The sequence below is a fragment of the Oncorhynchus tshawytscha genome, linkage group LG05, assembly GCF_018296145.1.
Source record: "Oncorhynchus tshawytscha isolate Ot180627B linkage group LG05, Otsh_v2.0, whole genome shotgun sequence".
Taxonomy (NCBI): Eukaryota; Metazoa; Chordata; class Actinopteri; order Salmoniformes; family Salmonidae; genus Oncorhynchus; species Oncorhynchus tshawytscha.
Genome location: NC_056433.1, coordinates 49,633,588 through 49,653,207, shown reverse-complemented (window position 1 = coordinate 49,653,207; position 19,620 = coordinate 49,633,588). Strand labels below are relative to the sequence as shown.

Genomic DNA, 19,620 nt, shown 5'->3' with positions numbered 1-19,620 from the left:
TTCCATAATTCCAACTAATACATGAACGCGGCAATTTACTTCTAGCTGATTGCGTCACCCCCTTACAGCAGAGGTCCCAAATAATTTAAATATTTAAACTATACTGCTCATATTGACATATTTACCATGCACCACTAAATACTCTTTCACGTTATATTTTGTAGCTCAATGGCTGTGTAGCTGGCAACTGAAAGGATTATGAACTTGTTTAACTTTAACTAGGCAAGTCAGTTAACACATTTCTATTTACAATGACAGCCTTCTTTCAATTCATTAGATTGTGCAAAACAAACATGCCTGACAGTCCAGACCAATATTTACGACAAAATAAATCTCCAAAGTGTTGTCGTTGATAGAACACTGGAATCTAATCACATTGACTGTTAAGGTATTCCAGATTCTCTTTGATTATATTGGGAAAAACATTATTCTATTTAACATATTTTGCACACAAAGGAGTTTATTGGCCCTCAACATAAAACATTTCCACCTGCCAAGTGCTGGGTGACAGTGGCTCCTAATTAACCCCAGGAGGCGTTTATGTACCAGGGACTCGGAGATAGAAAATTGGGAAATTATCCAAATGTATCTGGATAGCGCATTAAATATTATATTTAATCACAGATATGTTGTAAACTACTTTTAGAAAGACTGGCTCAAAAGAGTGCTCCTTTGACTACTTAAAATGTGGATGTTGAGGTTAAAAGTCAAGCCACTGCTGAGGCTCTCAACTAAGGCAAACATCTCAGGACAGATACGTCTCCTGTGGTACACTGTTCCACTGAAAGGGAGAAAGACATTCACAATTTATGCATTGTATTTATTAACACATACTGTATCAATGTGTCCATTTAAAAAGGACTAAGTATCAAATATGTTCTCTTCTGCATTCAACTGAACACAAATGGCACATTTCTATACATTCACTAAGGCTCCATTTTAGGAAACAAATTGTTTTCCACAAGGCAAACCATATCTAAAGGAATGGTAACAAGTATATTTCCAGCATATAAACAATTTATTTTTCTGTTTTTTTTTCTGTTTTTCCTCACAGTACAAAGTTGCAATGTTTTAGCATCTGGTTTGCAATTGCAATTTTGTTGTCCGGTATATTAATATAAATTGGAGTTCGGGCAAGAACCGTTCTAGTTGTATTATGGTATGGAATGTTGCTACCGCGTTAACCATACATTTTTGTGAGAAAATGTGCAAAGCACAGGTTTACCATATCTGACAAGCAGAACTGATTGAATAAGTGACTTCAATGAAAGTTGTTTTGCACATGTATGTAACTAACAAAATAGTGAGAATAAGTCCAGATAAATAAATGCATACATGATAACCACACATTTCATTCTTTTTGCCAGCTTGTACCTGCCAAACAGGTTCCTTAATAAAGTTACAGGGCACCTTAAACTCTTTGCATTTTGCACACAATGCATGGAACCCTTCCACTCAAAGAACTTCAGTGATGCTACAGCTGAGCTGTCTCCCATCGAACACTGATCAGCTATTGCTTTTTATAGACAGCACAATTAGCAAGGCCTCTCTTACACCAACTCTGCAAAGGAGTGAGCAGGTTCTACCACCGACAAGTGCCTTTTTGCACTCCAAACTTACACAACCCTCAAGAAAGGAGCAAAGGAAGGTGCTATTTATCCCTCTTAATTCAGAAACCACAGCTGATTAACCTCTCAGTCTAGGCAGACATATGGCAGAATGTTCAGTTTGCTCTCATCCCCATGTGGTTCTAAGGATATGCAGTCTGTCCAATCATACCAGTTGTCCTTGGTGTCATGGCACCCGTTCACCCCAGGCCAGTGCTCTTTGTGTATTCTGTCGAGGTCCTCGTTTATGACCTCTCGGCTCACCCCAGGTAAGTCCGTGTCAGGGATATTTGGTACCAGCACGTGTGTTTTTCTGGCCTCTTTGATATGATGTTCCATGTACTCATTCATGAAAAAGTGTGCCCCCGAGGTTTGAGCCCCAGATGAAGTGAGCACATTGCTTTGACGGTTAAGGTAAGACTGGATGATTTCATTCCTTGACAGCTCTTTCCAGTTGGTCTGTTGGAATGGACTGGGAGTAACAGGGGTATTTTGTGCATATTGATTCCGCTTGAGCAGTTCTGTCCGAGGTTCTGGTGTGACCGGCACCACTGTAGCCTCCCATTCTGGGTAAGACTCTTTGTGGGTCCAGGATTTTATCTGCCCTGTTACAGGGTCAAACGTAAGTCTACGGTCTTTTAATCTACATGGTTTTGTGCTCTCTTCCGTGGGCTGCCCACCCAAGTTCACTGTGTAGTCTCTGGACCTGTATTTGTTCCTCTTTCTCACTGTGCTAGTGGCAGCACCATTGCCCTCCGCCTTCACCTTGCTGCGTGACGTGGCTTTTGAGTTGTGCAGAGGTACTGTGCTGGTACTGTGCTGAAGGCGTTGGTCCACGTCTGCCGGTCCGTCCTGATGAAGGGCGGACTCTGCAGGCGGAGGCCCAACAGTGAGGGAACCCTGGATACATGAGGTTAAAGGCTGTGGAGAAGGCAAAGAAGAGGGCTCCAGTCCAGAGCTGTCCATAACCCTGGGACTCTGAGCAGGGCTCAGTAGAGTTGTTGCTTTTGGTGCAGACAGTTTAACAACCACATCCTGTTTCGTACTTCTGGGACTATACAAGTTTCTGTGGGGGCTTTTGGGCTGATGTTGCCCCCTTCCTGAAGCAACCAGGTCCATTTTGGCTTGCTGTTGCAACACGGCCGTTTTGAGCAATGCGGAAGTGCTAGGAGGTTTGGCAAGTCCCGGTGAGCTAGGGTGAGGTTTGACAGCGTTGATGGGAATTTTGTTGAGTCTGTCGTTGTCAAGATGATCAGCACCATCCTTGTCTGATTTTGGATGTGAATGAGCATCAAGTGTGTCCATAAAAGCCTTGGGACTGGCCCCAATTCCATTTATTGGCAGCCGTGAGTTTCGTGTTCTTTCATAGGCTGTTTTTTTAGAGATTTTCGCTGGTAGGTGCTGTCCATCCCTCTGCTCCCCTTTGCGTTTTCGGTTGCCTGACTTTTCTGCTTTGGGAGAATAACAGTTGTTGAAGTCATTTCTACTCTTGAGCTCCGAAACCATTTTATCCGAAGGCGGGATGGCAACTGGAGGGGAGACAGCCGCCCGGCAGGGGTTGTTAGCACCGTTGGCAGCGCCTGGCGGCCCTCTATGCCCCTTGGACTGTGCCTCACTCTGCCCAGGCTCAATCAGCTTCTGCCAGGTGCGCAGGAGCTTCTTTGCACGCTTGACAAGATCCTCATCTTTTGTCTTTTTCCTTACGTCGTTGATCAGCTTGCCAAGGCGGGTTTCCTTGAAGAAGAACAGGAAGGCTTATTTTTAGTTTTAGTACCACACCCTCTTGGCAACATATTTCCAAGAGCTGACATGCACATTTGTCCCCAGCATTACCTACCTCAAGTGCTTCTTTGGTGATGGGATATTTCTCCAAATAGGAAATGACATCCATTACAGCTACCATGTTGCAGATCTGCTGGAAAGTAAACAACAAATCATGTTAAAACTATGAAAGTAAGAGACAGGAAATGGTAAGAGAAACTCAATGCATAATGACAGATGAGTGTATACAACAATTCAATCAAATCCGATAGAGTCCAAGTTGTAGAATATGAACTTCAATTATGCCACTTCTGTGTTGCGGAGAAAATAAAGGCTCTATGAGCATGAATTCTTTTTACTCTGAACAAGAAATTCAAATTGGATTAAAAAACCCACACTGACAGTCATAGTCAGTGGCTTAAATGAATAGGCCTAACGGTTCAATGGATGTATAGTGGTTCATACCACTTACTGACCAATGGGTACCACCGGAATTAAAATAAATAAGGTGTTCGCCAACAAGTCATGTCTGCAGGCAGCGGGACGCACACCTTTAGCCAATTTATTTATATAATGAGGCTCTGGATAGCTTCTTGGTAGTTCCCCTTTCCTTGACAATTTGTTTAGCTTTAATGACATACCCTGGGCCAGACGGATTACCAGGACGTGTACTCCGAGCAATGCGCTAACCAACTGGTAAGTGTCTTCACTGATATTTTCAACCTCTCCCTGTCTGAGTCTGTAATACCAACATGTTTCAAGCAGACCACCATAGTGTTCTTGGGCACAGGGACTAAGGTAACCTGCCTAAATGACTACCGATCCGTAGCACTCACGTCTGTAGCCATGAAATGCTTTGAAAGGCTGGTCATGGCTTACATCACCACCATTATCCCAGAAACCCTAGACCCACTCTAATTTGCATACCACACCAACAGATCTACAGACAATGCAATCTCTATTGCACTCCACACTGCCCTTTCCCACCTTGACAAAAGGAATACTTATGCGACAATGCTATTAATTGACTACAGCTCAGCGTTCAACACCATAGTGCCCTCAAAACTCATCGTGAGGGTTGCAAAGGGTCGGAAATTTTCCGGTAAATTTCCAGAACTTTTCCATGGGAAATTAAGGCTGGGAATTTTGCTTAAATTCAACAGAAAAAGTTTGCTTATAACAGTGAACCTTTTTTGTGGGATACACATAAGTCAATTCTAGGTCTTGTGGCATATTTTGGTTAAACTATCCCCAATTCAATGGAATTGCAACCCTCTGCATGCACAGTGCATTCTTCCACCACAGGTAGAGCTGATTCAAGATCATGCACACTAATAAAATATGCTATTGAGACTACAATACTACACTGTCTGAGCCTAGGACTACATGTTTTCTGGTAAGTTTAGATTACAATAATAGGTGGGGTGAATATATTATGACATACATGATTTTTTGCTAACTAGTAAATAGTAGCCTACAGCTAAATGTGTTTAAATAATTCCTAACTTGTTAACAATTTCTGCTAGTTAGTTTTTGCTACCTTGTGGGTTTTAGCTTGCTTGAGCCTGCTAACTGAGTGTTAATTCACCTGTTTCCATGCACGTTTCATTTGAAAACATTTCTTACAAAGGAGATGTTTAATCTAACTGCTTAACTATTTATCTGTACATGGAATTGTATTTGTTTTGTTTTTTAAACTATTTTTTCTAAATCAACACAGGAAAATGCTACGGGCACTATCTGATGTGTGGAGACATTTCACTGCAGCTAATGTAGAAGGAAAAGCTGTGTACATTTGCAAATACTGTGCCAAATCATGAGTGAAGAATGCAACAAAGATGCAGAATCATCTGGCCAAGTGCATATAGTTCCCTCAGCCCTCACAACAAGCAACCTCTGACAAAAGTCCCTCTACTTCTATTCGAGGTGAAAATGACAAATCAGACACCTTATCGATAGCAACAGCTCATGGTCCTCCTGGAATCAGAAGTTTTTTTGATTCAATGGAGGAACAGTCAGATAAATATTGATGAATGTCCTGCTTTAGCTGGGTATGCAATTGGTTCACCTCTGATGCTCACAGGCAATGTGTATTGGAAGAGATTTCTGAATGTTCTTCACCCAGCATACACCCCTCCAACCAGACATGCTTTATCTACTAATTTGCTGGATGCAGAGTTCAACAGAGTTCAAGTGAAGGTCAAGCAAATCATAGAGAAAGCAGACTATTGCAATCATCGCTGATGGGTGGTCGAATGTTCGTGGGCAGGGAATAATTAACTACATCATCTCCACCCCTCAATCAGTATTCTACAAGAGCACAGGCAAGGGACAGACACACCGGTCTCTACATTGCAGATGAGCTAAAGGCAGTTATCAATGACGACAGAAGGTATTTGCACTGGTGACAGAATGCTGCGAACATGAAAGCTGCTTGGTCTAAAGGGGAGGAGTCCTAACCTCACATCACACCCATTGGCTGTGCTGGTCATGCATTGAATCTGCTCCTCAAGGACATCATGGCACTGAAAACAATGGATACACTCTACAAGGGAGCCAAGGAAATGGTTAGGTATGTGAAGGGTCATCAAGTTAAAGCAGCAATCTACCTCACCAAGCAAAGTGAGCAGAATCAGAGCACCACATTGAAGCTGCCCAGCAACACCCGTTGGGGGTGGTGTCGTCATCATGTTTGATAATCTCCTGGAGGGGAAGGAGTCTCTCCAAGAAATGGCCATATCACAGTCTGCCGATATGGACATGCCCATCAAGAGGATCCTCCTGGATGATGTATTTTGGGAGAGTGGTAAGCAGCCTAAAACCTATATCAGTAGCCATTGCACGGATTGGGGGAGACAATGCCAACCTGTCTGATGTTCAGACTCTGCTTGTAGATGTAAGAGAAGAAATCCGTACTGCCCTGCCAACTTCACTGTTGCTCCAAGCAGAGGAAACTGCAGTTCTGAAATACATCAATAAGCGTGAAGACTTCTGCCTGAAGCCATACACACCGCAGCATACATGTTGGACCCCAAGTATGCTGGCAAAAAACATCCTGTCTGGTGCAGAGAACAACATCCTGTCTGGTGCAGAGGTCATCATTACTGTGTCTCGCCACCTTGGCCTGGATGAGGGAAAGGTTCTTGGCAGTCTGGCTAAGTACACTTTCAAGCAAGGGCTTTGGGACGGAGATGAGATATGTTGGCACGACTGCCAAATTGCATCAGCCACCTGGTGGAAGGGACTTTGTGGCTCTGAGGCTGTTTCCTCTTTCCTCCTCTGTTGCCTCCATATCCCACCAACAACAGCCACCTCAGAGCGCAACTGGTCCTTGTTTAGGAACACACACACCAAAGCATGCAACAGGCTGACCAATACAAGGGTTGAAAAATTGGTGGCCACCCAGGCAAATTGGGGTCTTTTTGAGCCTGACAACGAGCCATCCGCAACAACGTTGGAAAGTGACAGTGAAGATGAGCCCTCAGTCTGATGTTCAAGAGGTGGACATTGAGGAGGTCCAGGGAGAAGACATGGAAGCCTGAGAGGAAGACAACCAAAGCTTTCGTTTCTAGACTATAATTTTACAGATAGATGCATGTTGAAAACGTTTTTGGGAGATGCGATGGATCATTGGGGATCATTCAATAGTCCCTTTTGTTGTTCAGTGAAATCATCCCATGTGAAGAGTCAACTCAATTAAAAGTTAAATTCATAACTAATTGTTTTTTTTCTATTGGACGGGTTTAATCATTTGCAATTATGTCTACTTACAAGGTAAAAGGTTTATGTTTGTCTCCATATGATATGGTAAATATATCCAAGGCAAAAAACATCTACATTTAAATGCTAATAAATTTCATTTGCATATATTTCCATTAATTCCAATATATTCCCACAAAAAGTTTCCACCTCTGAATATTCCCCAAAATGTCCAACCCTGCTCATCACTAAGCTAAGGACCCTGGTACTAAACACCTCCCTCCGCTACTGAATCCCAGATTTCCTGACGGGCCACCCCAGGTGGTAAGGGTAGGTAACAACACATCCGCCACGCTGATCCTCAACACGGGGGCCTCTCAAGGGTGCGTGCTCAGTCCCCTCCTGTACTCCCTGTTCACTCATGACTACACGGCCAGGTAGGACTCCAACACCATCATTAAGTTTGTTGATGACAACCGTGGTAGGCCTGATCACCGACAATGATGAGACAGCCTATAGGGAGGAGGTCAGAGACCTGACCGTGTGGTGCAAGGACAACAACCTCTCCCTCAACATGATCAAGATAAAGGAGATTGTGGACTACAGGAAAAGGAGGACCGAGCACCACCCCATTCTCATCGACGGGGCTGTAGTGGAGCAGGTTCAAATTCCTTGGCAGCCAAATCACCAACAAACTAACATGGTCCAAGCACACCAAGACAGTCGTGAAGAGGGCACGACAAAACCTATTCCCCCTAAGGAGACTAAAAAGTTTTGGCAAGGGCCCTCAAATCCTCAAAAAGGTTTTACAGCTGCACCATGGAGAGCATCCTGACGGGTTGCCTCACTGCCTGGTATGGCACACTGCTCGGCCTCCGCCAGCAAGACATTACAGAGGGTAGAGGTTGACCGATTATGATTTTTCAACGCCGATGCCGATTATTGGAGGACCAAACAAAGGCGATACCGATTAATCGGCCATTTTTAAAAATGTATTTGTAATAATGCCAATTACAACAATACTGAATGAACACTTATTTTAACTTAATATAATACATCAATAAAATCAATTTAGCCTCATAATTCATGAAAAATTTAGTTAAAATAATGCAAAAACAAAGTGTTGGAGAAGAAAGTAAAAGTGCAATATGTGCCATGTAAGAAAGCTAACATTTAAGTTCCTTGCTCAGAATGTGAGAACATATGAAAGCTGGTAGTTCCTTTTAACAGGAGTCTTCAATATTCCCAGGTAAGAAGTTTTAGGTTGTAGTTATTATAGGACTATTTCCCTCTATACCATTTGTATTTCATTAACCTTTGACTATTGGATGTTCTTATAGGCACTTTAGTATTGCCAGTGTAACAGTATAGCTTCCGTCCCTCTCCTCGCTCCTCCCTGGGCTCAAACCAGGAACACAACAGCCACCCTCGAAGCAGCGTTACCCATGCAGAGCAAGGGGAATAACCACTCCAAGTCTCAGAGCGAGTGACGTTTGAAACGTTATTAGCGTGCACCCAGGAGTTGATATGCTTGAAGTCATAAACAGCGCAATGCTTGGACGCACAACGAAGAGCTGCTGGCAAAACGCACTAAAATGCTATTTGAATAAATGCTTACGAGCCTGCTGCTGCCTACCACGGCTCAGTCAGATACTTGTATGCTCAGTCATATACATATATATATATTTTTTTTACCTTCATTTAACTAGGCAAGTCAGTTAAGAACAAATTCTTATTTTCAATGACGGCCTAGTAACAGTGGGTTAACTGCCTGTTCAGGGGCAGAACGACAGATTTGTACCTTGTCAGCTTGGGGATTTGAACTTGCAACCTTTCAGTTACTAGTCCAACACTAACCACTAGGCTACCCTGCCGCCCCATATGAAACACAGGACACGCTAGATAAACTAGTAATATCAACAACCATGTGTGGTTAACTAGTGATTTTGATTGATTGTTTTGTATAAGATAAGTTTAATGCTAGCTAGCAACTTACCTTGGCTTACTGCATTCGCGTAACAGTCAGTCTCCTTGTGGAGTGCAACGAGAGGCAGGTGGTTATAGCGTTGGACTAGTTAACTGTAAGGTTGCAAGATTGGATCCCCTGAGCTGACAAGGTGAAAATGTGTCTTTCTACCACTGAACGAGGCAGTTAACCCACCGTTCCTAGGCCGTCATTGAAAATAAGAATGTGTTCTTAACTGACTCGTCGAGTTAAATAAAAGGTGTAATTTAAAAAATAAAAATTTAAATCGGCCAAATCGGGGGTCCAAAAATACCGATTTCCAATTGTTATGAAAACTTGAAATCGGCCCTAATTAAATCAGCCATTCCGATTAGTCGGTCGACCTCTAACAGAGGGTTGTGCTTACGGCCCAGTAAATCACCCAGGCCAAGCTTCCTGCCATCCAGGACCTCTATACCAGGCGGTGTCGGAGAAAGGCCCTAAAAATTGTCAAAGACTTCAGCCACCCTAGTCATAGACTGTTCTCTCTGCTACCGCACGGCAAACGGTACCGGTTCGCCATGTCTAGGTCCAAGAGGCTTCTAAACAGCTTCTACCCCCAACCCATGAGACTCCTGAACAGCTAATCAAATGGCTACCCCCCCTACGCTGCTGCTTCTCTGTTATTATCTATGCATAGCCACTTTAATAACTCTACATACATGTACATAATTAGCTCAATACCGGTGCCCCCGCACATTGACTCTGTACCAGTACCCCCTGTATATAACCCCGCTATTGTTATTTACTGCTGCTCTTTATTTGTTATTCTTATCTCTTACTTACTTTTTTTTTTAAAGATTTTAAAAAAAGTATTTTCTGAAAGCTGCATTGTTGGTTAAGGGCTTGTAAAGTAAGCATTTCACTAAGGTTCACTACACCTGTTGTGTTCGGCACATGTGACAAATAAAATTTGATTTATAAAAATTTTAAAAAGCTATGTATGAATTTTACCTTTTTTGCTGATATGAAAGATAATGTCCTTATGTTTCTAATACCATACCGCAAGTGATGCATGTTGATGTTCAGACCGAGTGTTGGGGCTCTTGACAAAACTCCCAGTACAGAAGACACATTCATCCAATGACTTGTATAATGTAATGGAACAGAGTCGTGATCAAGGGCTATGTATGCTGCAAAGACCTACAAACACCTTGACAAACAGACTTGGAGGAAAGCAAGCTTCCTTGTACTGTGTTGTCACTTCAAGAGTTTAACAACACTTTTGTTTGTGTCAGCCATTTAATTCAATGTTTGTTAATCACATATCATGATAGTCTGTGAGCCTTTGTGACAGATGGCTTCATGTTAGCAACCAGTAGTCATTAAGGAATGGCACGTCACATTGAATAACAAAAGAGCTGATTGGCTAACACTGCCAATCCAAAATGGCTGTGTGGTTTCTGCTACCTAACACGATGGATGAAAAGGAAAAGTTTTCTGATAACTTCAAAACCAAAACTAGCAGGCGTTCAATCTTCTCAGTGGTACAATTGGGATAATGGCACAATTCAGAGTCCAACGCATTTCTCATCCCTGGATTAAGGTATGTCTTCTGAGCCGTATCTCGCGGCAGCGTTAATCTACACAGGAAGCCTGTCCGACCCAAGTAGTGCAGATACAGGCAAGCGGCTCGGATCTGCTGGCTACTCATTTCCAAAACACTGCTGACCTTGGTGGTGGGTTTAGAGTAGTAAGATCATCCTTTCAGTTAACCTGCTAGCTAGCTACAATGCTTGGGCCTAGCTAAAGTAACGGCAAAGTTTAACTCTGGTTTAGTTAGCTACAACAGTCGCTACGCAACTGTATAACTAGCTAATAAAAAAAATACATTAAAAAAAAGTAGAACTAGCTAATTTGCTAAGGTGAAGTTTAAAATATCAACTTTAGCTATCTAAATTAGGTACAGTAGTTAGCTAGCCAACTAACTTATGATCACTAGAACTAAGATAGGTTGACCAAAGATGTTGAAATGCTTGGGCTCAGGCGAGACTCCAGTGTGTATGTACGTTAGCTAGCTAACTAACTACTAGAGTTAATGAACTACTGTTAACTAGCTAAGTTCCTAGTATTGACTTTAACGAACAAGCTCATAGATGTAGTTAGTTTACTAGCAGGCTTCCAGCTAGATAACATTAGATAGCTACCTGCCGCGTCGTTAGTTACCACTGCACTGATTTAGATAACGACGTTAGCTAAGACAAGTTAGTTAGCTAGCTAATGTTCGCTGTCGATGTTTGTCATAAGATTTCACAGCAGGGGATCATTGCAATAGTGTGGACAGAGAGAGACCCTTCAAGTACGTGGAAACATTACTCACATTGTTTTGGCCATCGATGGCCTGCATCAGCCGGTCTCTCATCTGCTGCGGAGTTGTCGTGGCCGCTGTCATTGCATGGCAGTGGTGCGGATCAGTTGACGGGGGAGGAATCCTCCTTAGACACGAGTGGGTGACTTGCAGACACTCACAGGCCTTTCGGGAGATGTGCTAGTAAATAAAGACCCATATTTTATGGAGCTTTATTTAACCTTGAAGGTGTATTCATGTATTTCGCAATGAATACGTATCTCCAGATAGAGGTTCTTCCCGAATACTCGTGTCCGACTGCCTCTTTGGCAACAGCCAACGCTGTGGCCTTTCTCAACATCGGCTTCTCTGCAGCTCAAAACAACAGAGCTATTGAAAAACGCTCTCCTGGTGCATCGTGGGAAATGTAACACAAAAACGTCGTACGTTGTCGACTGTGAATGTATCTGATATTCTTTGTGTGAACCTGTAGTTAAATTACTGGGTTATCCTATTACAATATGGATGTGTAACCAAACACTGTATCTGAAACGTTAGATTTGTCTTAATTCAATACATTTAGCACGAACAATGAAGCCCAACACGTGCATTCTAATACATGTGAAAGCTGTACTGTGTAGCCTATATATGCTTATTAATTTAATTAATGAATCAAGACTTGATACACAACTGTTTTATGATTTTGTTTAACATGTTTATACAGATGAGTGAGTGTGTGTCAAACAATGCACAATGTGATTGAGTGCAGGAACCAAATAAGGTTGAGAAGCACTAAATCAGATGACACACTACTCAAATCCTAAATTAGGAAAGGAAAAGATGAAAAGGGTATGGATGAAAACACCAAGTGCATTTTAGAGTAAAGTTTTATTATACAAAACTAGATCATAGACAAAAGTATGCAACAAAGCAATGATAAAATTAAGTCTGAATGCTCTTAACATCAGAAGGCCTTAGTAAGACAAACATCAAACATGTCAAATGGTTCTCATTCCGTTCACAAGTTTTAGAAGAAAATGAGGACTATAGATAACAGGTCAGCAATAGGGCTGAGAATTGCCAGGGACCTCATGATACGATATTATCACGATACTTAGATACCGATACAATATGTATTGCGATTCGATGTTCAAAACATATTGCTAACCATATATCCGCTGCAGTGTGACGAGAGAACCATGAGAAGCAGTTTAGGTCAGTCATGGAAATAAATGGGCTGAAAAAATAATTGGCTCCCTATTTCTAAAAGCTATGAAGATAAAATACTGTAGTTTTGATGCAGGTACAACTAACTAGCGCAAAAATATTGCGATACTGCACATAATGGTCACAGGATCCGACATGAATCTCAACTCAAAAAAGTTATTTTTTGTGCAGGGGCCCCCAATCCAAAAACGATGTTGATCACTATCCAAACAATCTGTAAATGTAATAGACATGGGCAATTAATACACAATACATTATAGTCAATATGGTATACCTTGTGAGGCACAGAAGCATATCCGTATGACAATAGTAGTAGATTAGACTCTACAAGATGGCAGCTACTTACAGAATCATGCAAAACATCATGAATATGTTCCATAAGGCAATGAAAATCCGGAAGTAGCGTAGACTCTGGAGGAACTCTCTGATGTTGTCACCTAAAACAAATACACCATGGTGTCATTTCAGATTTATAGAGACCTTCATTGTGTGTTCATGTGTAACGGATGTGAAACGGCTAGCTAGTTAGCGGTGGTGTGCGCTGTTGTTGATGTGTGCAGAGGGTCCCTGGTTCGCGCCCGGGTATGGGCGAGGGGACAGTCTGCACACATCAACAACAGTCACCCACAAAGCATCGTTACCCATTGCTCCACAAAAGCTGCGGCCTTGCAGAGCAAGGGGAACCACTACTTCAAGGTCTCAGAGCAAGTGACGTCACCGATTGAAACGCTATTTAGCCGGCACCACCGCTGATCCGGGTCCGGATCATCCGGGTGATCCGGGTCAAGGCACCAATGTAACAGTATAACTTTAGACTGTCCCCTCGCCCATACCCAGGCGCGAACCAGGGACCCTCTCACCACCATGCAATACAGCGTACCAATAAGTGCTTCAGCCTGACTCAAAGGCTCAGAGGACGGGGTAAAAACGATGCAGAAACATCAGCAATAGCCTGCAGCCTATGTTCTTTAAAAATAGATGATCTATCTCAATGCATACCTCTTGAGTATCCTTACTTTCATTTTCATGAATAGTCACTCTGTGAAGTTTCCTGAGGTGAGGTTTTTTAATGCACCACAATGCATCACACACCTGTAGTTGGTCCACGAGGTTCATCTCCAAATTGTCCTTGTGACTCCTTTTTCTTACTGTAATAGAGAACAGTGTTGATTGTCTTGTGTTGATGAGCTAGTAAAAATAATATGAAGTCCAGCATTATTGTCTGTTTAGTGTTACCAGGCACAACTAGCACAATGTCTTCAGCGCAAGACAAAAATTGTATCATACTCACAGTTTGAAGTTTAACACAGCACCAGTGTTCATGAGTAAGGTCCTAAAAAGGATGACATAGAAATAGTTGGAAATTATCACTTTTAATACAGCACATGACAGCACAGAACTCCAACTTTGGCATTAAGCAAGTCAGGTACAGTGGGGCAAAAAAGTATTTAGTCAGCCACCAATTGTGAAAGTTCTCCCACTTAAAAAGATGAGAGGCCTGTAATTTTCATCTATGACAGACAAAATGAGGGGGAAAAAATCCAGAAAATCACATTGTAGGATTTTTTTATGAATTTATTAGCAAATTATGGTGGTTCTAAGGTTCCAAAGCCAACGTTACCCACGATTTATAGAAAAACGTGTTATCGTAAAATAAACCGTAAACCTGTATAGTGACATGCGCATCGTGTCATCTCTTTCTTTCTTTCACTCTCTCTCTCTCTCTTTCTCTCTCTCTCTTTCTCTCTCTCTCTGTGTTATTTGCAGAGCACTATGGCAAATCGTCAATGTATTTCTTAGGCCAGCTATCGTTCAAAGATTAGATTAAATCATGTATATAGCTGCATATCTGGTCAAAATTGGGGACCCAAAAATAAAAGCCTATCTGTCATTTTTCAACCGTAGCGACGAATTACATGGGGAGCTGACAAATAAGACCAGCTGGAATAGAAAAAACGCTCGGCCGAGAACAAATTATAAAGCTGTGCAGATGAGGTATATTAATAGGAGGGCTTGAGTGTCACAGTCTTTTTACTCGTGAAGACGTGGAGCTTCGTGGCGAGTCGCCGGACAACTGACATTCTAGTTACGCAGTGATCATAAAATACACGCGGTAGTGTTATAGATCTTAAATCATGGACGTGTTGGAAGTCCTCAATTTGGGCGATGTTGCCCAAAATTTCTCAAAAATGGGAATGTTTCCAGTTTTTGATCTTGCTTATTACATCGTGTCCATACTCTACCTCAAGTATGAACCAGGTTAGTGGTATTTTTTTCCCTATACATTCCTGTTAAAAAAATGAAATCATTAGTTGTAATGGATTTATAATTGTGAGTCTGAGTAGTCTGTAATTAGGTAGGCTATTGAATATAATACAGGTCAACGTTGAATAGGTTATAACCTAGGCTATATGGGTTGTCAACCCCCCCAAATTACAACACCAATAGATACATGTACCAATACAAACATTAATTTGTCAATTTATACATAGGCCTACTATGGAAATCGTAATGAACTTTTGATAACTTGAAAGGAATTTGAATTTGTCCTATGAATAACATTTGCAGCAGCAGCTTGGCCTACTTTGAGAGAGGAATTAAGAAACCCTTACAGGAGTTAGATTAATCTAGTTTTCTTTAATACCTCACATTTCCCAACATTTAACCCTTTAAACAGAAAGGGTCTCCTGTATGAAATCTGAAGAGACCCGTTGCATACCAAAGCTTTGGCCCCGTGCAATAAATAGAATGTCCTTAAATAGATGTCTCTGGGCTGGCTACACACTATAGAAAGTCTCCTCTGCTTCGGGGTACGATTGTTCACAGCCCGTTTGTAATGGTGTTTGTAAGACCTCATTGGCATTGTATTAATCAAAAGTGAAGTTTACAATACTCCAGAATATATGCAGCCAAGCCTCTTAGAGACCAAAAATATGTCCAAAAGCATGTATGTTGGCCTCGAAATGAGCATGTCTAATACAATCCCAGCACTGTTCTACCCTTCAGGATATCCAGTATTCACACAAGTAAAGGTACACTGAATGAAGAAATTGCATTTGTTCATTGTGGAATAAGTTTTAAATTACTTCAATATGTTATTATTTACTCACTGACACATTTTCGTGTTACAAGTAAATGATAGTGGTCTATAAAACCTGGTATCAAAATACTCTCATTCCCTACCTTGCCTTTTTGGCCAAATCTTTGTAAAATCTTAGTAAAGACAGGTGGAACGTTTTTTTTCTCTCCAGTAATGGTTCAAAGAAGCCTCGTGAGCTCCTAGACCTATGTAAACCAATCTCCGAGTCACATGTTATCAGTGGTTCCCTGGTTCCTCATGAATGAGTTTGGAGGCTGGGGTGTTGAGGGTCAAGGTTTATGTAAGGCCTGTCAGTTGCGTTGTGAGGCAGGAAAGCAATAGAGCAGCGTGTATTTTTAGGGTGCATTTCTTTGGATCAGTTTTCTGTCAAACAGCAGGCAAATCACTCCTACACCCAGAATCACACCTGTTATTTTAGATCTTGACCGTTCTGGTGCCCAATAGGGGGACACACGTTACTCCACAATCTTACAACGATCCATAGATGTTCCAAACACCTTATTATAGTAGATATGGCTTTTTAAAATTACTTTGGTTGAAGTGAAAGACTTGATTTCTCTTTCTTCGTCCCAGTAACACAAATGAGTAGAGTTAATAAATAATTGAGGAATGGAGGAGTAAAAGGATTCAGAGACTTTCTCGTGTGGTGTGTACTGTAACGTTGCCTTTGTGTAACTCACTCAATGGTGGGAGTGACATGAGTGGATCATTACTATAATACTATACTGCTGGTATACATTTGATGTGGGGATGAGAGCTAAGGAAGAACCAACCAAAACATAATGGCACACACACACACACACACGGTAATACTTCATAATAACTTTGATGAATAAGCATTATTAAACAATTGCTAAACTATTAATAAATGTGTAGTTCATGATTTACTAATCTCCAAGTTTGTGTGCGTCTGCAAATTGTTGTTTGTGTATGTTTGTATCTGGTGTGGGGATTTTATTTGTGGGAAAAAATGGAACATTTTATATTATTAATATATATGTATAAAAAATTACTAACGTCCAGAAACATTTCTAAGCATTACAAATCACGAGTATTTATTTATGAAGCATTTATGAAGCATTTTTAATTGGTTATTTATGAATGTTACTATAACGTGTTACCAGTCTGACTTCACGTGGAGAATATATTTAAATCCTGATTCTTCTGCAGGGTCAGTAGAGGTGGCTCGCAAGAGCCCCGTGGCCTCTTGGCTCTGTGCCATGCTCTACTGCTTTGGGAGCTACATCTTAGCAGACGTTTTGCTCGGCGGTTGCCCCCTGGACTATTTCCAATACAACAGCCACATCCTCCTAGCCTCCGCTATTTGGTAAGATCCTTTAAATGGTTAATGTGCTTATCTACATACATTATTGTTTTTTGTTTTTTTTAGAAAGTGCAAAACCTGTGTCTGTATATGCCTAGGATTGTTGAAATAGGCCAAATTGAATTTGGTATAACATTGATAGTAATTATTTCAAAATGATTTAGAAATGTTGTTGTCAAGTAAAAAAAAAAAATAAAAAAAAAACTGCCACAACATTATTAAAATGTACTCTTTTGTTTCTCTCTCATTCACTAAAATGTAACAACAGGTACCTCGTCTTTTTCTGCCCTCTTAACCTGTTCTACAAATGTGTGGCTTTCCTGCCTGTAAAGCTGGTGCTGGTAGCCTTAAAGGAGGTTGTCCGCACTCGTAAAATCGCAGCTGGTGTGCACCATGCCCATCATGCCTACCATAACGGCTTCCTCATCATGGTCATCATCGGCTACGTCAAAGGTTGGGGTCTCCCTGCGCCCCCCCCCCCATAGCTACTATTGCAACCTGTAGGACTTTCCTTTTGTAGGACTTTCCTTGTGTGTGTCCATTTTGTAAAGAAGCAAGATACAGACCTTTGTCCTAATTATTTCTACTTTCTATTTATATCCAGGGTCAGGAGTGGCTCTCATTTCCAATTTTGAGCAACTGCTGCGTGGTGTGTGGAGGCCCGAGACCAATGAAATCCTCAACATGTCATTGTGAGTTGATTTTCCTCACAACTCTGTGGTTTAAGTCAGCCGTCAACATTTGTTTGCTGCCTCCTCAAGCAGGAGAAGATTTTCAGAAAATGTCTGGCTGTTAGAAACCTACGCTGTTTCAGGACGACCTACGGGGTTCCCAGCTCTAGTTTTTGACAGCAAGACAATGTTCTCCTATTACAGCAAATAATCCAATATTGATATTTACACCCACAACTTCTGAAGGTATCAGGTAGTTGCACAACTGTATTTGAAGGCAATCGAATGCATTTACTGATTCTCCAGGTATCTATAAGAGATCATACATGTGTAAATGGGGCTGAACTATCCATTTTAAAGCTGACAAATGTATAACAATGGATATTTTCTATCAAGAGAAATGTTGTGACTTTGTCTGATGTTCATAACATTTTCCCTCTCCAGCCCTACTAAAGCCAGTCTGTATGGAGCCATTTTATTTACACTTCAGGAGACACACTTGCTTCCTGTGTCCAAGACCACCCTCATCTGTCTTTTCACTGCGTTCATGGCTACTACAAAGGTAGGTCCTGGAGTCCATACTAGAGAGTGTGCATCATACGTTTATACAGGGTTTGGGGCAAATATGCTTTAACACAAGAAATTGTGCAAATTAATTAACACAAATCCTTTTGTAAAATAATTGTCAATATGCAGTTCATTTTCTGAACAGATTTTTAAATGGAATTGATCTCGACCCTACTGCTGTACTACATACCTCTCCCTTCCTATTATTTGCTATTAGTATCAGCAATTAAACAAACTTGATAGGGATCCTACTCTATAGCGATTTTGTTGTCTCAACTAGATAATTGCACAAACTAAGTAAATATTTTCACACTTATGATTTCTATTTTACTCAGGTGATTTTGACCGCCCGCCACTCTCACGGCTCTCCCTTCGTCCTCATCGAGTCTTGGGTGTGCCACTTGCTCTTTGGCTCCCCTCTTGGAGGTGGTGAGGAGGAGCACCATGCTGCCCCTGCCCCTGCCCCTGTTGCCCCTGTCTCACCAGTCAAAACCAAGGAAGAGGTTGGCGAAGGCACCCGCAAGAGGAAGTCCAAGAAAGCAGAGTAGCACGCAAACTACTACACCAGTGAAGGGGAAAAAAGGTCCCCACCCCATCCACAAAACGCATCTGATCTCCCCTCATGGCCCAGCCTTCTGTTTAGACATGATGGAGTCTCCCATTCCTTGCTGGGGAAAGGTGCAGTTTGATGTTTACCAAATGAGTCCCTTTCTATTGAAGGAAATGGTGCTTTCTATGTCATATCACACTGTATGGGGATTCTGTAAATAGCTCACCAAAGTCTCAGACTTAAATCATCATCCTAGCCAGTACATATCTACTTATTTATTTATGTATTTATTGTGAAAACTGTGAACATCTCTCCTACTGTGTGCAACAGCATGTGGTGAACAGTGTTACTGTAAGTTACCTGATTGTTTTAGGATGGCCTTTGTTTCCAGTGCTTCTGCTGTTAGCTATACATGTTTTTGGTTTAAACCCAGTCAGACCTATTTCGGTAATGTAAAGAAATTGGATCAAAAGCACAATCTGACCCTTGATCAGACAATCAGACCACAGAATCAATCAGACAATAATATAATGTGAATAATACATGGCTGCTTTTTACAAAGAAAACTAGTGAAAGTAATGTCCTTTATTAATAAAGGCAGGTCAGAATTCTTATGTGGTGAGAGTTTTTGATTCAGTTGTTTACTATGATATTGGGATATGTTGTTTAATGGTTACCGTAAACAAAATAATATATGCGGCTGCTGGGCATTCATGCAGAAATGTGCAATATAAAGTTACAATTGATTTTGTTTACAAAAGAGAGGGTCACAATACCAGACAGAGCTAAATAGTATGAGGGGAAGCTGCCACTGTACAACAC

The 19,620-nt window shown here is 41.5% G+C and overlaps 2 protein-coding genes and 1 long non-coding RNA gene across 5 annotated transcripts; 1 reads left to right on the top strand and 2 right to left on the bottom strand.

Moving 5' to 3' along the window:
- Positions 1-6: 6 nt before the first annotated feature.
- LOC112250742 (mediator of RNA polymerase II transcription subunit 26) lies at positions 7-11,795 on the bottom strand. 2 transcript variants are annotated; one of them, XM_024421144.2, is made up of 3 exons: positions 11,393-11,795; positions 3,445-3,522; positions 7-3,341 (listed from the first exon to the last, which is right to left on the bottom strand). In XM_024421144.2, exons 1-3 carry the CDS (start codon positions 11,462-11,464, stop codon positions 1,695-1,697), a joined length of 1,797 nt encoding a protein of 598 aa, XP_024276912.1. In that variant the 5' UTR covers positions 11,465-11,795; the 3' UTR covers positions 7-1,694. The 2 variants fall into 2 exon arrangements, with proteins under 2 accessions (XP_024276912.1, XP_024276913.1); XM_024421145.2 differs by having other exon boundaries at positions 3,445-3,519.
- Positions 10,476-19,409, top strand: LOC112250744 (trimeric intracellular cation channel type A). 2 transcript variants are annotated; one of them, XM_024421149.2, is made up of 6 exons: positions 10,476-10,618; positions 16,857-17,013; positions 17,279-17,463; positions 17,615-17,702; positions 18,126-18,243; positions 18,584-19,409. In XM_024421149.2, the coding sequence occupies exons 2-6, from the start codon at positions 16,907-16,909 to the stop codon at positions 18,794-18,796; spliced, it is 711 nt and encodes a 236-aa protein (XP_024276917.1). In that variant the 5' UTR covers positions 10,476-10,618; positions 16,857-16,906; the 3' UTR covers positions 18,797-19,409. The 2 variants fall into 2 exon arrangements, with proteins under 2 accessions (XP_024276917.1, XP_024276915.1); XM_024421147.2 differs by lacking the exon at positions 10,476-10,618 and adding an exon at positions 14,342-14,845.
- LOC112250745 lies at positions 12,229-14,008 on the bottom strand. Its single transcript, XR_002953569.2, has 4 exons — positions 13,878-14,008; positions 13,679-13,734; positions 12,933-13,023; positions 12,229-12,800 (listed from the first exon to the last, which is right to left on the bottom strand). It is a non-coding gene; the product is annotated as an uncharacterized LOC112250745 (long non-coding RNA).
- Positions 19,410-19,620: the final 211 nt, after the last annotated feature.